Source organism: Phalangium opilio, unplaced genomic scaffold (assembly GCF_054372755.1).
Source record: "Phalangium opilio isolate 3A_F unplaced genomic scaffold, DU_Popi_V2 ptg000011l_1, whole genome shotgun sequence".
NCBI classification, from domain to species: domain Eukaryota; kingdom Metazoa; phylum Arthropoda; class Arachnida; order Opiliones; family Phalangiidae; genus Phalangium; species Phalangium opilio.
In genome coordinates, this window is record NW_028324147.1 from 2832746 (window position 1) to 2854254 (window position 21509).

The 21509-nt window shown below is 34.3% G+C and overlaps 1 protein-coding gene across 1 annotated transcript; it reads right to left on the reverse strand.

Moving 5' to 3' along the window:
- Nucleotides 1-203: 203 nt before the first annotated feature.
- On the reverse strand, nucleotides 204-4129 carry LOC149709848 (uncharacterized). The gene is made up of 3 exons (XM_089857965.1): nucleotides 2211-4129; nucleotides 1894-2094; nucleotides 204-1090 (listed from the first exon to the last, which is right to left on the reverse strand). The coding sequence occupies exons 1-3, from the start codon at nucleotides 2802-2804 to the stop codon at nucleotides 305-307; spliced, it is 1581 nt and encodes a 526-aa protein (XP_089714091.1). The 5' UTR covers nucleotides 2805-4129; the 3' UTR covers nucleotides 204-304.
- Nucleotides 4130-21509: the final 17380 nt, after the last annotated feature.

Genomic DNA, 21509 nt, shown 5'->3' on the forward strand with positions numbered 1-21509 from the left:
GAATTATCTTCATTTCGGAAAAGGAAAAAAAAAAAAAATTCCAACAAATTTTATGGCGTATTTTAATCTAAAAAGGTGACGCGATACAACCCATACTTTGATAATACACTAGGCGCGTGATTTTACAGGCGTTATTACAGGCAATCACGAACTAGCTCGTGTTTTAAAATAAAACAGTCCAAAAACGCACGTGAGTGACGGAATTACTAAGAAACATAATGACGTTTTATTAAATAAAATTTACTTAAGGTGGTAAGAAAAATGACGCAATAATGACGTCATTATAAAAGAAAATAATTTCATATCATGGTATATTTGTCAGGTACAATAAAGTAGCACCTTCAACTTCAACAAAAGTCGAGGTCACCAATTCCGATGGTGATGAGTTGAAGGTCAATTGGTCATTTATCAATTCATTTTCGGGGGTTAACGTCAATACAGACACGTTTGTAGGTACTAAGGGGTCTTGGGTAATGACTTGAGTATCGCTTAAACTTATCGCGTCTGAATCTACACAGGATTTCTCTGGGGTTAACTTTGGGGTCGTTTGGTCGTCATTTGAAATTTCGTGCACCTTACAGTGACGTTTAAGGGCGTATTGAGTATTGAAGCGTCTTTCGCAGAAGGAGCAAACGTGAGCGCGAGGGTTTTTATGGATACTCTGAACGTGTTTACGTTGAACCGAACGCGTTTTAAAAGAAGCCCCGCATATCTCGCATAAAAAGGCGCGGTCGTTCGAATGCACCGCGGTGTGCTCGAGAAAATGCGAGTGCGAACGAAACCCTTTGTCGCAATGTTGGCACGGATAAGGGGGTGCCGCGCCTTCACCCTCCATTTCACCTTCACCTTCGTGTGTGATTTGATGTTGACGCAAGGCGTCACCTCGTTTGAAAGCTTTGCCGCAAAAATGACACAAGAACGGGCGCTTGTTCTTGTGGACGTTGTTGACGTGACGGATATAGTGTTCTTTGCGTCGCGTTCGATAACGGCACAGTTCGCATTGGTGGCTTTGTACGCCATGAACGCGAACGTGGCGCTCCAAGAGATGCCGATTCTTGCACTTATATTGGCATTGATCGCATTCCAAAATCTGTTCACGATTTTGTGTGAAAAGAACACAAAGATCATGAAATGATTTTATTTGTTTCTACTTTTATTTAGACTTCGCGTCACGTCAACTACGTCATAACTCCGCGCGAGCTTTCAAAACGCAATCAAACAAGTTATTGCTAACCAAAGCAATTGACTTTATGATCCACTTGGATTTAATCAATGGTGGAAGTGTCATACTAATTATTGTTACGCGACTTATGATAGGTACAAATATTAAGATAGTGTGGGGACAAGTGTTGCCAGTCATTTGTGTGAGTGGAATTCAACCACAAACCGCTAAAGAATGCGAAATCTCAGAGAAATAGGCGAGGTAACTGAGGAACGTCTCAGGTTGGGTGGGACGCCAAAAATGGGGAAGAAATAGTCGGACTCAATTATAATTGGTCAAGAAGGACTACAGAATAAACCAATTACAATTGAGTCCGACTATTCCTCCCCCATTTATAGCGTCCCACCCAACCTGAGCCATTCCGCAGCTTTTTCTAACCCCCCCCCCCCTTTTTCATCCTTGTCTACAACACACTGAATAGCTAGCAGTTCCCTTCAACTCAATTCAGATCATTCAGAGGTTCTCAAAAATTACTGGGAACCATGAGGCGCGGTTGAAGTTCAGAATCGGGGGGGGGGGGAGTTAATTACTTTAGCCCCTTTAGTGCATGCACATTATCTTAGGACAAAATAGTCCTCTATTGCATTATACAATTTGCAATGGGTTTATTTCACACGAGGGGGGGGGGCGAGATAAAAAAGGTAAGAGAAGATGGTGTGAAAATTCCTTACCTGATGAGTCTCTGAAGTTTGGAGGGTTTTGGATTCATGTTTGACTTTAATGTGTTTTGAGAGTAATTTGGCTTCATCTGTTTCATAGGCACATTTTTCACATTTATAGATATGGTTGCTATGATGCATTTTGTGTCTTTTTAAGTGGCCCGACCTTACAGTTGTAAATGAACACAGATGACATTGAAATAAGGTTTTCACCTTCAAAAAAAAAATACCAAATCACTTATATTAATTAAATTAAATTAGACTAATCTAACAAACGTAATTAGGCTTAGCAGCTAAAGTATTTTTTTTTTAGGTACTTTATAAGTTACCTTTTTATGTATGGCCATGTGTTTCTGTAGATGACTGATTCTTTTGGTTTTGAAAGAACACAGTTTGCAAAAGTGTTTGAATTGAGCTAAGCAATCTGCTTGGTCACCTTTCCCTTTCTTTGTGGCCACATTTATATATTCTTCATTTTCTTGTAGATTATTAGTTTCACTATCCATTATAGTTTTGTTTTTTAGTCCATGTTTTAAACTCTGTATTGTTTGTACCTCACATGTTGAAATCTTTTCACTAGTTTTGTTTATATTCCCACAAGGCACCGATTCACGGTTCGATTCTTTAAATAGTTTCAATATTTGCGCGTACGCCGTGACTATAGAGGCCAGAGAACCAGTAACAGTACACTGTTCTTCATCAAATTTAGTTTTATTAGGCACACTTTCAAAAAAATGGGTTGCCTCTTTTGGTATGTTTTGTATAGCCATTACAGATATCTTAGCCGTTACTTCGGAAAATATAGTTAAGTCTAAGCCTCGTAATTTAAGCTCAATTTCGTTAATTAAAGACACTAATTTCAACAGGGACATTTCCCAGTTTTCAATGTGCATGAAACTTAACAAAGGCTTAGCGATTTCCATGTTTCAATCAGTGTTACTTAATATTTTGATGGCTTTACTTTGCGTGTCATAACAAGAGGTGTAAATTATGACGAAAACACTTATTTTTCAAAAAACTATATGATATTTTCACCCTTTACCAGTTTTTGGTGTAATTTTAATGGTGTTTCAATTTCAAACATTGCCCCCACTTCAAACAAAAACTCAACTTTACGTCGTCTGCTGCCACTCTCAAGTTTAGATCAGTTCAGTTCACTTCGAAATTCAAAAGACACGTTTTGCGAGAACAGAATATAGAGGGCATTATAGGTTCTGTCTTTAAAATGCTTGGATATGGCGGGAGAATTTAAAATGCATTAAGGCAAGGCAAATTTGTTTCCACGCTGTTTAAGAACTTAGAAAAACCACGACGGAATAACCTAATAACACGTGGGCATGAGATAACAAATGTTATATTAAATTTTAGTTGGAAATTTTCTCAGAATAAAATTATTAGGTTTCCAACGAAAACATCTTGCCAGATAAAATTTATGACGTAGAATATGACCACCAAAGAGCGTGGATTTCCACGTAAATGTCCATAAATCTTTGATTAAATGATTGAAAGCCCTTCTAAATTAAAATTTTGACGTACGAATGAACTTAAAAATCAATTGAGATGACTTCCGTAAAAATTTAAATACAAACGAAATGGAACCCTATCTAACATTGATAGTCTTATCGTACTAGAAACGAACTTAATATTGAAATACCACGATTATATTTCAGGGTTTAGAAAACTTTTACAAATTCATAGAAGGGCTATTCAACCCTTAGAAATTCTGATGAATTATCAATAAATATACTAGATCACTTTCACCAGAAGCAACTTTAGGAAATAATATTTAAGAATAAAAAAGATATGAGCAAACAAATTAACTTTTTTTTTTTGTCCACCTACTAACACTAGTGCTTAGCCGTTAGGCCTTGAGCACCAGGAAGAATTGAGCGGGAGACCCTACGCGACCCAGCACTGACGGGGGCCGCTAGGTCGTATGTGTATAAGCAGGGAAGGAAATGAGGTTTACTTGGGAGGTGACGGAAGGTGGAATTGGGGTAAGTCACCTCCGGCGGACACGGGACAGTAGGCACCTAAAGGTAGGATCGCCGACATGTGTCGTATTCCCTCAAACTTTGCCGCCCAGAAGCTTGGCTTACAGGAGTGCGCCACACTCCCGGCAACAAATTAACTTAATGTTGGCAAAGTGTTAAGCCTATTTCTGAAGCAGACGAACGACTTGGATAAGAAATTCTATTGGTCGAAATTGTATTACCCACCTGCGTTTTCCATTACATACCTTACAAATAAGCCTACTTATAAGCTCCAATAACTCTTAAAATCGTTTGAGGTTCAGGATAAAAAGCAGACGACGCTAAATTAGGGTTAGCTCAGTCCCAACTGATGAAATTCGATGTGGTTCAGAGTTCAGACAATCCAAAAAACTGACCAATAAAACTCCGGACATTGAAGAAAGAAAGGCGAACTTACTACTGTTATTATATTTATCTCTTCGCAGTTTCAAATCGTATTTATTTATTTTCTTTATATTTTTCGCCCCCCATCCCCCTTAGCAGCTGGATTATCTTTGGTTAGAAACAAGGGGCCACCAAATAAAATATTTACGTTTTTATTGGTCAATATCGTTTTAGGTCTAGTTCACTATTGGTTAAGATTAACTCCTCCTAATCGCTCCAGAGAAAAGACGACTTTTTCCTTCTTTCTTTCTTTGGGATGCTGTGATTTCTCTATTTTTATTTTTTTTTCCCCCCAAACCAAATATAGTAAAAAGAAACAGAAAAAAAAATGCAAGATTATAAGAAGTAAAATATTTTTTTAAAGGATCGTTTTTTGGATCTATAACTCTTACGAAATGGTGGTTAATAACCTACAAGTTTTTTTGCATCTTCTCTAATCACGTAATTCATGTTCTCCAACAAATGCAACTCATACACCAACACACATACACAAAAAGGCATCTTTTCAGTTTTACTCTTTTTTTCGTTTTGAATAAATTAAATGTCGAAAGAAAATTAGGCGAGCTTTTTCATGATCATTTTTAGGGATGTGAATTTAGAACCTTTCCCAGTAGAACTATATGGGTGCACTGCTTAGAGGTCAGCTGTAGTTGCAAGCTCAAATGCTTTGCAGCGATGTGACCCTTTGCCTTTTGCTTCTCCGTATGTCATCAGAAAACCTAACCTAACAACCGAACTGGGTTTCTTTCAAACCTGGCTGCTCTTTTAACCCAACTAGTTCAATATCTTTTGACTCAACTTATTTGATTTATAATTTTGGATGCCATAATTTCATATATCTAATGAACGTTATGTGGATACTTAAAACTATACACGTAATATGTCCAATCCCCAATTTATGAACTTATCTCTAATAATAACCACTGTCAATTAAGTTCAGTTTGAATCAGTTCCAAAGCTGATCCGAACTGCTAGCTTCTCTACTGAAACCGGGGTAAATCTGGTGGGTTTACCATTTATTCGGTTAACGAAAGACAATGTTGAATCAAACGTTGACCAACTAACATTCTAGATAATTCTTTCAAACTAATACGACCACGTCACGTTTCAAGTTTAACATGATCACATGCATGTCCTATTTATCCTTTGCCACAGGGCACGGATTACATCATCCCCCCTCCACCCTATTCCATAAGTTGATCTGTTTATTGGCGTCCCTTTTTTTGCAGTTGGTCACGTAAAAACACCAACAACCTCTTAAGTTAGTTCTTCTTTCTCACGCATGAAAACCAAAACCATCAAAAAATTTAAAAGAAAAAAAACTTAAATATTAAGTACTTCCAAAGTCGAAAAACCTTAAAAACCTTTCTCAGGATCACCTTGAAAATTTGTTTTCTTCGTAATATGGTTGAGTGTCAAACTGGTAACTTGACCCAGGCGTTCAAAATACGTTTTTTTTGTTTTGTTTTGCCCCATGGGCCCTATTTTGCATATATTCAAATTTTTTAAAAATAAGTATATTTAAATTTTAGGTTGTAGTGTTGTAACTTACATCCAGTTTATATTTATGCTCGTTTTTTCAAGGATTTTGTTTTCTTTTAAGGAGGGAGGGGGGGGGGAAGAATTTACCAGAAGGTTAAAAGTATTTGTTCCTTCGGGTGGGTTCAAAGGTCACCATTATATCATTGAAAAATTTCGAGGCTAAATTTGAATGCAAATGGGTTGGGATCATAATTTATATTTCAGATTATATGTTTAAAAGTTTATTTATTGGTTTTGCTGTTCAATTTTAAGAAGAAGAAAAAAGATATGGTCGTAATAAAGTCCATTATAACGATACAGCTTGAGGCCTTGACCAGTTAAAGGGTCTCTTTTTACAGGGCGTTTGACCCTGGCTTAGGTGATTTGTGGTTATCGCAAATATACACCTTTCTTGAAGTGTAAAATGACTATAACTATGCATATAGCTAAGTCATAATAAAATTTCAAGGATATTTTTAATATTTTAACTTGCTAGAAAACACGTGAAAGCATAAGTTTATGAGATATGTTCCATAAGTATGACACAAATCAATGTTTAAAGCTAGAAACCGGGGGGGGGGGGGCGTTAAAAATTAGGATCTTTATTTGTTTCTGGAAGGTATATCAACGTCACTTTCAAGAATTTAATTGTTTGGGTTTGCAAATAAATGAAATTAACGTATTACCCTAAACTCACTACGCTTTTCAGTTGCACCGACCTAGTTTTGGTTACATTCTTGCCGTATGAGTCATTTCTTGTAATTAAAAGAGAATTAAAATTAAATTTCGAGCAGTAACGCCTAGCAACCAACCGACTTTAATATTACTACAAACATGCGATTTAAAAATACAAAAATTAAGTTAAATTCGTTACCCCTTTAGCAGATCGCTATCTCGTTGGATGTCGAATTCCTTTTCCCGAACGCCCGATATTATTTTTATGATTCCCTGGGATTATTTTGAAATTAATTTTGACTCAAATCTCGTATATTGGCGTCCGGCCGGCTCATACACATACCGCTAAATCTAATCGTGAATGCATTAAATACTTAAATGAATATTAACCTGTCCTGGGTTTATGCGAAGGGGATAATAGAAGAATGATGAGGGGGAACTATTTATCGTGTATGTGATTCGGTTTAGTAACCTTGTGCACTTCAAATGTAAAATGATGTTGGGAAGAATCATGTTAAAATTACCGCGCCCGCTTTGTGGTAGGTTGTACACTTCCCTCGAAGATAAGTATTATATACTTCTGGGATAGGAGGATTCATACCATTTGCACAAGGAGACAAGGCTACTTGGAGGACAAAAAGAATGAAATCCTTTTCACGATGGGTACCAGATTCGTGGGAGTAATGTTTAATTTCACGCGGCTATAGACCTAGTCTTAATTATAAAATCATGTGGCGCCTATCGAAGCAATTAACGACGTTAAAAAAAATCAGCACCTCATCAATTGGGCTATACATATAACAGAACAGCCTTGATAGCGAATTAAAGAATTGAAAGAAAAATCGAAGGTCTTCGATGCTGTTGAACCCAAACCCAATGCATTCATGGTCAATTTGGCAAGGTCACATTCCCTCCATAAAAAAATACTCACCCAAAATAGATTGGCCTACCTTCTAGAGAGAGAGACAGAGAGAGCATTAATTCTGGAAATCCAAAAGTTTCAATTACTATTTGTCAAGGAGAGAATAGTAAAAACCAAAATCCTTTCAAATAAATTAATTTAAAAACATGTATAAAATTATCCAGTTGATACTGGATTCCAGCAACGAATAATTAAACTAAAAACTCAATTTAAGTTAAGAGTACTAATAAAGGCAGGAGTTGCTAACAGTGTCTATTTTTCTAGTCGAGAGTTACGTTGACCCGTTCTGGAGTAATTGGAAATATCGAAAGATTTATCCTTATTAAATTCATTTCTCTTAATTAAGTCCCGTTCATACTACGAGTTGTTATTTTGTAATAATTTGCGAAGCTACTTTAAATCGTATTGCAATAAATTATATTATTGTCAATTATAAATATTTTAGGAGGGGAAAGTTCAATTAATCGACCTTTAAACGTAGATTTGACCTTTTGACCTTTAAAAACGGTGGTGTAATAGTGTGAACGTGTCTTTGTTGAGTCAGCAATATCTTTTTTAATTAGATAGTAGATAAATTAAGATTACATACAAATATGTTTTCAACTTGATTTTTTGACCCAATTAATTAATTTATGTATGTATGTTACATTTATGCAAATTATATTCCGAGGAATCATGAGTTTCTAAGATAATTTCGCATGATTTTAAGTTATCAGTTATTTTTGGGTGTTATTCAATATAACTCTCTTTTGATAAATATTGAAAAACGTGGTCATCCTGCTAGTAAGTTTTCCCCCTGCACACTGGAGTACTAAGGTAGAAATAATTGTAAAGATTTTCTATTCTTTGATAGTAAGAAATGAGAGGATTGCGTTCATCTCTACCTCAAATAACTAACCCACCCTGTTTATTAAATTAGGCCTGAATTATATTAACAGTCGGAAGTCGTCTCTTTTTTGAAATCCTGATAGGATTTTGATCCCAAATAACCAAGGTGGTGGTGTCATCATGTCTACAGAAACACTTTTAAGAAAGTCTAAAGAAGTACGGATAATTTGACATTCCATAAAGGCAGGGTCTTGATAACACCTTTATATCGTGTTAAGGCCCACTCAGACTTACATTCCCGTCGCTCGCCCCGTTTATTTAGTAGTTAGTACTTTCATTTACCTGTTTAGAAGTGTGAGCAGACGACGTAAACAGAGTCACATTTATGGTGATTTTTTGAGCCAAGATTTTCGGAATACTAAAATAGCTGCTCATCCAAAATGACAAATAGGCCTACCACGCCAAGAATCATAAAACTTATCAAATATCGTCTGCTAAAGAGTAGCTCAATGGATCACGCGTGAGAAATAAGGCTAAGAAAAGGAGCTAACGAGGTGGCACCATCTCGACACTGCCCGACTATATTGAACAATTTTCAAACTAAACCCAAGAATATTTTGCCAAGTCGTTGACACGCGCCGAAGTAAGCGAGCAAAGTGACTTCACCCTCACCGACGTCTGCATGGGCCTTTACGTGTCGCAATGTACGACTAGTTATGACTTAATTTAACGAGGTTCCTGGCGGGGTGATTAGAATATTCCGATTGAAGAAAAAGTACACCTATATAGCGAAGGTCATACGATACAGAAGGTGATGGCGCGATTCTAGCGTGGCTCCCTCCGGTTCCCCGATACATAATGCCGCTCGTTTATAGTTATTTGTTTACAAGGTGTAGCTACGGGCGGTCGTCAACAAAATGCGGGGCTCCCGGAACATCGCAATATGCCCCCTGTCAACACTTAATGGCTTAATCGTACGACGACGAGGGAGTGAACCCAAAAACATATCCGGCGATGAATTATTACGGAAAAAGTGTTTCAAAGCATACTTTTAGCTGATTTGAAGCAATGTCTGTATTATTTTGAGTTCATTTAGAGTCTCCGCAACACCATTAAGTATTTCTAAAGCAAACTCTTGTGTATATTTCGTTAAGTTCGTGGGTTCTAAGAAAATCTTTACTTGTTTCACTTCAACGCCACGAATTCAAAGAGTCTCTGTACAATTTCCTTAGACTCCTTGAATTCCAAGAATTTGTTGATTGGTTTCGAAGGATCTTCACAGAGTTTCGCATCGAGTTCAAAGAATCTCTGAACTGTTTCACCGTAACTCCATGAACCCAAAAGAATCTTCTTCCATAAGCAGCTAAACTTTCTACCTTTAATCAAAGCTCTTCCACACTAATTCCATGGCTTCAAACTCATTAATACTTGATTTTGATTTTTGAAGCATTGGTCAAATTTCCTTGAGTATAAATCCCAAAGTTGAAATCTCAACTCTATTAAGAAAAATCGATACTTCCAGATAGCATCTGGAAAAAAGCGTGAAGATGCGACTCGAGTCGGATGGGATGACGCCATGGATTATCTTTGGCGCCCAAAAAAACAAAAACTTAACGGTACCTCGAAAAAAACGAGATACCACCGAAGGAACGGCCCGGGAATGCGAGGAATATACTTAATTTTTAAAATTCTTCAGCACCCCTCGAATTCTTGACGAAAAACAAGAACAATTACGATTAAGAAATATTCATAGCTACATGTGTTAGAGTACATCCTCTGAACAAATAAAACCCCAAAGATATTGGACCTAATTTAGGCCTAGAAGTTCATAAGATATGTTCCTTCCATAAGTTTGTTAATCTCTGGTTACAAACTGGAGCTTGTCATGAAGTGAGTGAGGTAGGTCATAGATTCGAGGTAAAGCGAGGGAGGCCTGGTGAGGCGGTGCTGTCAAATTTGGGCTTAGTAATGCAGACTAAATAGGACCTAGATGGAACTTGGTCCTGTAAAATTAACCACCGAGTGTAGGACTTCAATTCTCGCTTGTCGTTCTCGAACTAGCTCGAGCTGTAAGTCTCTAGCATTACGAAGAATAACAACATATCTTATAAACAAGAACTCACACATAAACACAAACCTCCGTCCGTTCTAATAACCTGGGCTGTAGGTAAGCAATATAAGAACACGGGTCTTGTTGCTACGCGCTCTCTCTCTATACAGTTTGACCCCGATTTTTAAAACGAGCGAATGGGAAAAATAGTTTTAAAAGAAACCCCAAGTTCGAAACAATATCGTTAAAAGTCAAAATGAAACCGAAAGCGAATTGAGGGAACCAAAACGTTTTCTTAACCCTTTCGCGTGAGATAGCTTTGAAGAAAATGATAAACGATTCTAAAGTTTTTGACCTAATTTCGTAGCGAAAAAAAGGGGTTTCCATATGTTATAGTTTATCTATCTCTCTCTAGGCTTAATAAGGTCACCTCCTTTCAGAAGGGTTAGGTTAATTTATAACCACAATACCCGTGAACACGACACGACTTGTTTCATATTTATAAAGAATTAACCATATTTTTTTTTCTTTTTTAAATGGTTCTCTCTCAGAGCGCAACTGGTTCAATATGATGATTTTTTTTCAACGATTTCTCCGGAGTAGTGACAGTTTTCTCAAAAGTTTTCCTTGAAATTCACGCACGCAGTTAGTTGCCAGGCGGAAATAAGTTGGGAGATATTTGACTTTCAACTTGTTTCACTCTCGATTTGAAATATTTCGAATTCCATTTTATCGTCAACCTGTAACCTGTAAAAAAAATATTTGTTATTGAAAAAAAGCTAAGCACACAGATTAGTTTAAAAGAAAAAAGAACCACATTTATTTTTAAAACTTTAAACACTGCATCGCTAAAATTGAACCGATTGTACTGTAATTTGGTGTACTGGTCAATTATATCATTAGTAACGTCTAAGTACCAAAGACCTCTCCAACAAACTTATTATTTATATTAAATTCCTAGTATCGTAGATTCATAATCACGATTATAATATTGAAACTCAGAATCGCGCAATATATCGAATTTTAAATAAATATCGCAATCGATAGAAATCGATACAATGCCACGATAATTAATTATAAAATCGAGAAAGAAAGCCGCAACGTTAGCGCCAGAAAGTCGGGGTCCGCAAAAACCACTAATCCATGACAATTTTGTTACAGAAACAAATGAAATTTATATTCCAATCACCGCGATTGCCTAACCCTTTCAATAAAGGTCGAAACGATTTATCGATATTGAAGGCAAAAATACGATTTTCGTTTCAACATACACACACATACACAATTAAACAACCTTGTCAGTTAGCTAGGCGACCCCTAGATACTTTGTCGCCATGATACCAGTTCATAAAGGGGAGGGGGATATAATAACGAAAGGGTTAAAAAGAAATTGAGAAAGAATTTATAAATTAAACTAGTTGATATCGTCAAAGATTTTCATAATAAAACATCGATTTCCCGATCCGATGGAGTATAAAACCGGTAGGAGTTATAAAGACGATATCATATATTATGTTAGTTGTTTTTTTGTGACGGTTTGACGTATGGCACGCGCGTGACAAGGGGTCAATGATTCTACAATATCTATAAGTACAAGTATATAAACCCCGCTTATGTCGTTCTCTTTTTTTTTCTTCTTATTTAAAGGGATGGTCTTTACGATATAAGATCACTTATCGAAAATCGTCCGGAGAAACGTCGCCGCGATGGTTCGCGTACAGAAGTTTGCCGTCCCGATGACTGCTTCCGCGAAACTGCTGGTAAGTCGTTTCAAATTCTTTCTTTTTTTGAGAGAGAGAGAAATAAAGGTATTACCTTAGGAATGCATAAGGGTATTAATCTTCAATGATATCAATGATAAATTACAAGGGGGAATGGTGAAACGATATACATGCAAGGAGATGAAATCGTATCGCACTCCGTTTACAAGGGTGACCCCTCTTATTTTGCTTATTTCGATTGTACCTTTTTATTCTATTTTCTATTTAATAGATTCGTATCTTCCAGTAATCCCCGTTTAAATTTAATGAATTGATCGATTTTATTCATAATGAATTGATCGATTTTATTCATAATGAATTGATCGATTTTATTCATAATGAATTGATCGATTTTATTCATAATGAATTGATCGATTTTATTCATAATGAATTGATCGATTTTATTCATAATGAATTGATCGATTTTATTCATAATGAATTGATCGATTTTATTCATAATGAATTGATCGATTTTATTCATAATGAATTGATCGATTTTATTCATAATGAATTGATCGATTTTATTCATAATGAATTGATCGATTTTATTCATAATGAATTGATCGATTTTATTCATAATGAATTGATCGATTTTATTCATAACGAATTGATCGATTTTATTCATAACGAATTGATCGATTTTACTCATAACGAATTGATCGATTTTATTCATAACGAATTGATCGATTTTATTCATAATGAATTGATCGATTTTATTCATAACGAATTGATCGATTTTATTCATAACGAATTGATCGATTTTATTCATAACGAATTGATCGATTTTATTCATAACGAATTGATCGATTTTATTCATAACGAATTGATCGATTTTATTCATAACGAATTGATCGATTTTATTCATAACGAATTGATCGATTTTATTCATAACGAATTGATCGATTTTATTCATAACGAATTGATCGATTTTATTCATAACGAATTGATCGATTTTATTCATAACGAATTGATCGATTTTATTCATAACGAATTGATCGATTTTATTCATAACGAATTGATCGATTTTATTCATAACGAATTGATCGATTTTATTCATAACGAATTGATCGATTTTATTCATAACGAATTGATCGATTTTATTCATAACGAATTGATCGATTTTATTCATAACGAATTGATCGATTTTATTCATAACGAATTGATCGATTTTATTCATAACGAATTGATCGATTTTATTCATAACGAATTGATCGATTTTATTCATAACGAATTGATCGATTTTATTCATAACGAATTGATCGATTTTATTCATAACGAATTGATCGATTTTATTCATAACGAATTGATCGATTTTATTCATAACGAATTGATCGATTTTATTCATAACGAATTGATCGATTTTATTCATAACGAATTGATCGATTTTATTCATAACGAATTGATCGATTTTATTCATAACGAATTGATCGATTTTATTCATAACGAATTGATCGATTTTATTCATAACGAATTGATCGATTTTATTTATAACGAATTGATCAATTTTATTTATAACGAATTGATCAATTTTATTTATAACGAATTGATAAATTTTATTTATAACGAATTGATCAATTTTATTTATAACGAATTGATCAATTTTATTTATAACGAATTGATCAATTTTATTTATAACGAATTGATCAATTTTATTTATAATGAATTGATCAATTTTATTTATAATGAATTGATCAATTTTATTTATAATGAATTGATCAATTTTATTTATAATGAATTGATCAACTTTATTTAATGAATTGATCAATTTTATTTAATGAATTGATCAATTTTATTTAATCACTTGAGGGTTAGTTCTACAACTACAAGAAAAACGAAAATGTTACACAATATTTTTATGAGAATTTAAATAATCGATTTACGTGTTTAACGACAAAGTCTAGCTAACTCTTAGTGGAAAATTGGAAATGACCTTGAGATGACCAGGATTGACCCCTAATCGTCTTTCCCCGATCAAGCACGTGTAAGGGGGGTGATTTATAAAGTTAACGTAAATATTTGAAAATAGCTCGATCGCGCTCTACTCCACAAATGAGAGAAAAAGAAGACCTGTTTTGAAATTCGAAATTCGCAAAAAAAAAAATTGAGATGTTATGAAACTGACTTAAAAAAAGAGCTCATTAGTATTTCTAAAGGTTTTCTTATATAACACTAAGAACCCATTAAAGACACGAGAAAGTATTTAGGTTTGAACCGAATCTGGTCGTGTAAAAAAAGGGGGGGGGCATCCGTCTCTGCGCATGCACTCTCATGATACAAAAGACTACAGCGCAGGCGCCAGAAAGCGAGATAGAAGGCAAAGTTTTACCCCCGTGTCTTTCCCACTTAGATACATCATATCTTTGAACGTTCTCAGTTCTTATATAGGTTCTTGACAACACCCAAAATGGTAATGAATAAGTACTAGAAGGGAACGAAAAGCTTGATATCGAGAAAAATTAATTAAATTTTTTCTACGACGTAAATAAGAAGTTCTTAATTTGATGAAACCATAATATTCTGTAAGCTACGTAATATTGTCCTTAATTCTACAGAAAAAGCAAGAAATGTAGAAAAATTGCTAGGGGTAGCCTTCAAGTGATGAACTTCTGCAATCGTATAACAAAACTTTGTATTCTCGCATCGTAAAAAGCGTTCGGATGCTTTTCTTTCAACGCGGCGTTGAATTTTAAAATATAATTTTTTATAATACAATCTTTTTTTCATCTTATCTTCATCTTGAGAGATATCAATTTCTTCATCCCCCTTTTTCTGATACTCTTTAAAACAAAAACAAAGATCACCTGACAGCGTTACCAGTGCTACAATAGGCTCTAGTTAAACCTAAAGACCCATGGTCAATTAACAATGATAAAATGGCATAAAAAGCGATGACATTTTAAATCAATCACCAATTTTTTTTTATCCCTTGCCGAGTTCGAAAGGGTTACTTCAAAATTTCATTGGTCCTTACCTTAAGAGAGGAGGGTTTCTTTTTTTTTTTGCAAAATCCTTGGGATTTTTTTTAACTATTATTATTCAGGCCATAAATTATTAATTTGACCTTTAACGAAAATGAAAAACTATAGCAAATCATTGTATATATTTCTCGAGATTTGGGCTTCTGGGAAGCCATTGACCCGATGGCCTTCCAAGAAAACGCGTTGCAATTCTGGTGACAAGGGTTGCTTTCGTTGAACACGGGGTCATATTGGGTCGTGATTGGATTGGATCCTATGAAACTTTCCTACTAAGTTGTACTTGTACAAATGTTTCGGTCGGTTTTTCTCCGAATGTAATAGTATTTATTATACTTAAATCAAGGTTTGACTGATAACAACAAACCGTAGTGTAATCAACTTTCACCAGGTTAGCCTTTGAGCAAGGATGTACCAATATAAGTTTATTTTACAGGTCCCAATAAGTCTGTCACGTTTAATCGACTAAATTCTACAGACACTTTTCAAAGGGGGAGTAATATCGTCTGCTCGATTTAGGGTTAACATTGATAGGCTAAGTGGACAACAGAGACGTTAGTATTGTTTGAAGGAGGCAGAGAAGTAAGGATTTGTTTTAAACTATACATGTGGTCAGTAGAGTCCAAGACCTTTTAATTAAGAAACTGGACATTGACCACTTAAAATGTCCTTTAACCTTAGAACGTTTTTAATTAATCAAGTAGCCTGTAGCCACAGGGACAGTAGACCACCAAGCATTTCTTTTTAAACTGGCCCAGCTAAGTGGGCATTTGTTCAGGTCTTACCCTAGTATGAAGCATATTCCTTCACTGCTAGTACCAGATAACGAATACCACAACCAAAATAAATAAACACGATATAACGCAAGGTCATTTGAACCGAGATAAAGTTCATAGCACCCTTTTTTAACGTGTGTCGTTAATTGAAACAATTTAAAAACAAAAAGAATTATCTTAATGATACACTCACCAAAGCTAACTGTCGACCCGTAAAACCATTAAAAACATTTGTAATAACACATTATAACAACTCGAAGGGGTCAAGGCTTATGACCTTTTAAGTTCTAGAGAAGGATTAATATTTCATAGAAGAGAAGAAAAATAAATACCATCTTTAAAAAAAGGTCAATGGCTCAAACATTGAATGTCATAACGGTATAAACTTAAAAAAAGGGTGCTTAAAAAAAGAAGATATTTTTGTGGGGTGAAAAAATTACTATACTGGTAACCTATTAATCAGCTAGGGTACCCGATATTTTTTTATTTTTTTTTTTAAATAGCTAGTAGGTAATATTAACACATGGGGTGCCTAGCCGCAAGTACATACACTCATGAAGATGAAGAAAAAATGAACCCTAATCAAGGGAAATGTATTTTTTTAAGTCATTTTCACCCCACAGAAACCCACAACCAACCCAGCACCACCTGACTACGCTAATGGACCCTCCGCGTAGGAATGTCGTTTTTTATATCATTTTGATAGTGACAAAATTTTTTAAGGGGTAAAAGCCGTTAAGATTTTTTTCCTACGTGTACTCTACATAGCGTTTACTACAAGGGATTTCCTTGTTTCGAATTTTTAATTTTTTTTCTTTCTCTTTCTCTATGTGTAAAGGATGAATCATCACCACCACCACGCGTATACGTCTTTAATCAAGTAAGTTATTACATCAACGATGATGTATTTTCAACAAAATTCGATTTGTTCTAATGCGGTTATCATTAATTTTAAAGATATATTTATCTCCTAGAAAGGTTTTTTTTATTTTGAACCTAGTAGTATATATTTTTGATACTTTATTGGCCGCCATATTGGAGGGCATTTTTAATCAATGACAATTAGTATTAGTGATGGTCGATATCGCAAATTAACCGATCGATACCGATATCGAAGTATTACAAGAACTGATATCGATTTTAATCGAGTCTTTAAACTTGGCGAAATAACCGATTATTTAAACCCAATGAAACTGATATCAACCGATTTTTACCGATTATCAACCGGTAAATCGGTAAACTAACCTCTAAACGATTAATCGGTAAAAATCGGTAAATTATAAGCTAACCCATAAATGTTTTATATTTACCTCTAACCGATATCATATTGGTTTTTGAATATCACTACTAAATATTAAAAAAAGGGTTGAACACTACGGCTGTTATTGTGTAAGAAAGGTTTATTAGCTTACATTTATGGCCGCCATTTTTCAAGATGGCGACAGATTGAAAACTTCTTTCTTAGCTAGTACATACTACTTGAAAGTAACGTCTATGCAAAATTTCAGCCTTCTAGTTAAAGCGGTTTGGACTGGGCGTTGATTATTATTCCGGGCAAAGATTTAAATTTCAAAAAGAAGGCTAAATTTATTTCACAAGTTTTAATGTAAATATTGATCAGATTCCGAACTTTTGCCAGAAATAGAAAGAATTGACGTCACGAAGCTCGAAGCTCAAAATTAGCTTCTATTTTTTGATTAGAGGAAAGTTATTTTTGAAAAAGCAATATAAATATAATACATAAACTAATTAAATACACAGGTATTTGACTGTAGGGTCGTATTGGCTTGAATGATCGGCTCTCTCGCCCAAGTGGCGACGCATGCACCTAAGAATACCCCTAAAGATATCTTTAACTTAATCCAATCATATTATTAGAGCGTAATTTGCATTTAATATTAAAAAAAGAAAATTAGTAGCATTTCAAATAAATCTTTAAACCCTTTCATGTTTTAATTCAGGGTTCGTAGACTACGTTTCAACCGATTTCATTTAATTTGTATGCTGCTTTACATCTATATCTTAGAGACAAGCTTTTAGGGTTAAAAACGACGCCATATTTCAAGATGGCGACCAGAAAAGAGAATACGCGTGAATTCAATATGTTAAAATACAAAAATACTAATCTGGAATTGTTCGAAAATTCTCTGAAAGGCCATTTTTGGCGAACCCTTTTTTTAAAGTAAATGCTAGTTAATTTCTCGCGGCGATTTTGCCTAACAGCGATATAATTAAAAAAATTAAATATTATTAAAGAATTATAGGAATAAAAAAGGGCGTCATACACCGTATGAATATTAATTAAGATTAAAATATTTGAATATAAACTCTTTTTTTCTTGCTTTTTGAACCGCTTACCAAATAAAAATAAATTTATACAACATGAAAAATATCACCGAGACCCTCACTCACACTTTATACAAAATATCACGCGCGAGAATGGATAAATATATATACTATACTGGAGTGGAAATACGAATAGTAATGTTCAGCTTTGAAATTGAATAAGTTCATAAGATATGTTCACCATAAGTTCTTAATCTCTGGTAACTTAGAAACTGGAGCTTGTCATGAAGTGAATGAGGTAGGTCATAGATTCGAGGTAAAGCGAGGGAGGCCTGGTGAGGCGCTGCTGTCAAATTTGGGCTTAGTAATGCAGACTAAATAGGACCTAGATTGAAGTCCTGCAAAATTAACCACCACCGAGTGTAGGACTTCAATTCTCGCTTCCGTCGTTCTCCCTCGAACTAGCTCGAGCTGTAAGTCTCTCAGTAGCATTACGAAGCATAGGTAGTGTCAAACTTATGCAAAGTATCTTATAAACTTGTGATAATAAATAGAAATCACTTTTGTAGACATATTTTAAATATAAATCCACTCCAGGTATTTATACTCCGAGTCGCAAACCCGATAAAAATAAAAACTCGTGTGTAGTTAAAAGTTTTTACGTTGAATTTTTTATTTTGCTTTTTGCTTCTTTTTATACTAATTTGAATATCGGTGTTTTTGTGAATACAAAATGAGTTTATATCGCTTATAACCCATAAAAAAGTTTAAGATTTTGTCATTTTTACGCTTTCTTATGAATGAAAAAACATTTTTTTTGGCCACCTCGTAACCTTAAAACGCTTATTAGATCTTTTTATTTAAATACCAATTTAGTTTAGAACGCGGAAATAGGTCGAAACATAGTGGCGGTTTTTGATATCTATCTCATTCACTCTGAACTAATTAATGTAAAGTATGCAAATGATTGTTGCTTTTTATCAAGTTGTTTCAATTAAGACCCATATATGGGGTCTCGTACAGTATAACAGACCAGTACGAAATACACCTCACAATGAATGAAATCCGGGATATATTATATCATTGATTTTTTTCTCCATAAATTAGTTAAATTAATTGCTTATTAATATTTTTAATTTTGTTAAACCCCCATATTTAAATTAGCATTATCCGAGGGCATTATCTTTCTTTGTTGTACCCATCGAGCAGACGACACTAAAGTTGAAAAGGGCCAAAAGAACCCGCTGAATTTGGGCATTTAATCGCGATTAAATTTGCCTTGCATGTCACGAGAAAAACATTTAACATCATTTATTAATTTATTTATTAATTTATTTATTAAATTATATTTCGTTAATTTTTCATTTAATCCAAGGTTACAACATTAATTAAGTTTAATAACGCTAGTTATTCCCCATTATATATATCTTCTTAGCGCGTTAAATCGCTATCTCCGCAAAACATTTCACCTATGATAATAATATTAATATTTAAACGTAGCAAGGTGTTAAGAAAATACCGACGTCTTTAAGACGTTAGGCTAAAGTCCAAACCACTTTAATTGACACATACACAAAAACAAATAAACGAACATGATAAACACCATTTTAAAGTCGTTAATTTGGCCTAATTAGACATTACAAGAACGTGGTAAAGAAATAATAAACCGTCATATCATGTTAGAGAGCAAGTTTTACCAATCCTAATTTGAATATTGACATGTTGTTTGTGTGTTTTAAAAAAACAAACAACAGAATTTTTGGCGTCGCTATGTCCGAGATGATCTTTTGTTTTTCCTCAATAAAATATGTCGACTTAATTCCCCCGAGGGTTTTAGAAAAACCCTTTAATTACTTAAATAATAAACAACTTACGGTCAAGGTTAATTCGCGTATTGTATGCAACATACCCAACGTCATTCAGTTTTCAAGGTCACCTTACAAAATAATATCTTAAGTAGTTTAATTAACTATTAACTCGAGATTCAAGCCGCGTTGATGGATAAATTTTTATCGCTGATAAAAAACCTTACAGGTCAAAATTTCGTTATATCAAAAAAAATTGTCTATTATATAAAAATATATTATTTTAAAATAAAAAACTAAATATATATATTCAGGCCGGTGGTAACTGCCATGCAGGTGGGACATTAACATATTGAAAAAACAAGCACCATGAGCATACGAGTGTTATAAAGTCATATTTTTTGGGGTGTAAAATAATTACGGCTATATAATATAATTGAGCGTTTTTGCATATAATCTGTATAAAAAATGATTCATTTGAATATTTTTTTTTATTTAAAATACTAACGTCATAGTACCCCCAAAAAACGACCTCTCCTCGTGGGTCCTTACCTAGCTTGAAGCGAAACTGTTTTTCAAATATCTAAATTTTTCTTTATTTTTTTGATTTTTTTTCATATATGACCACGAAAATTTAAAATACCTTTTTTATGATCCCCTGACAAAAACTATAACCAATAATTAAGATAATTTTTTGTCCTCAACGGAGATTAAATTTTTTCGGACAAAAAAACTCGTGATACGATTAACGAATGCTTAATTTTTTCAAAAGAAGATATAATATTCAATAAAATTAATTATACCATAAAAAAACTGTCAAAGTCTTTACCCCAGACATCCCAGCATATAGCCTCGAAATCTCCTGTTCAAGAACCTTTCCAAGAACTACATTATAAAAACAGAGCATGCAGTTAAGTATACTAAACTTTAGCAAAAAAGCATGGGATAGCGGCATTTCTGATGAACCTACAATATGGCCGCTTTTTTTACCAGCAAAACGTTCCCCCCCCTGTTTCTTAACTTTAACTGCGCATGCGCTTCATGGTTGCCAGTTACTTGTTATTACAGCATCTCCTGCATTATTCAGGTTTGGACACTGAATCGAACCAAGACCGAACTGAATTCTACTAGCTTTTCAGTCTGTTGTTGCAGATAGCAATTGAATTGCACACTTCGCCAATGCCTGGCAACACTTGTATGACACTATCTATAGTATAGGCTAAGAGAATTCATACCATTTACACAAGGAGGCCAGGTTACTTGCAGGAGAAAGTAGTCCGCAATTTTTGTCCATAAGTATAGCCTGGCCTCCTTGTGTATGGATGAAAACTAAGAATAGCTAAATCGTCACACTTATTTTAATCACGTACCTTATGATTACCGGTAAAAACAAATTGGATTAAAAAAGAAGAAAAACTAAAGTGAACATACGCATATGCTTAGTAAGAAGGCATAGTGTGAGAACTATGATAAGTTTATCAAAGCCTAAATTTCGTGACATGTGGTTGAAAATAAACTCAATTCTTGGAAGCTGAAAGGGTTAAAGACATACACACCGTACGTGACGGGGGCTTCGTTTAAATTTGCGAGGTCAAAAATAAAATTTAAATTAG

What these genes read in the sequence shown, in the direction of transcription:
- LOC149709848 (XM_089857965.1), bottom strand. Translation starts at nt 2,804, where the DNA reads ATGGAAATCGCTAAGCCTTTGTTAAGTTTCATGCACATTGAAAACTGG. An exon ending in ACATGGCCATACATAAAAAG is followed by an intron (nt 2,095 to 2,210) that starts GTAACTTATAAA and finishes TTTTTTTTGAAG; the next exon opens with GTGAAAACCTTATTTCAATG. An exon ending in AAACTTCAGAGACTCATCAG is followed by an intron (nt 1,091 to 1,893) that starts GTAAGGAATTTT and finishes AATCGTGAACAG; the next exon opens with ATTTTGGAATGCGATCAATG.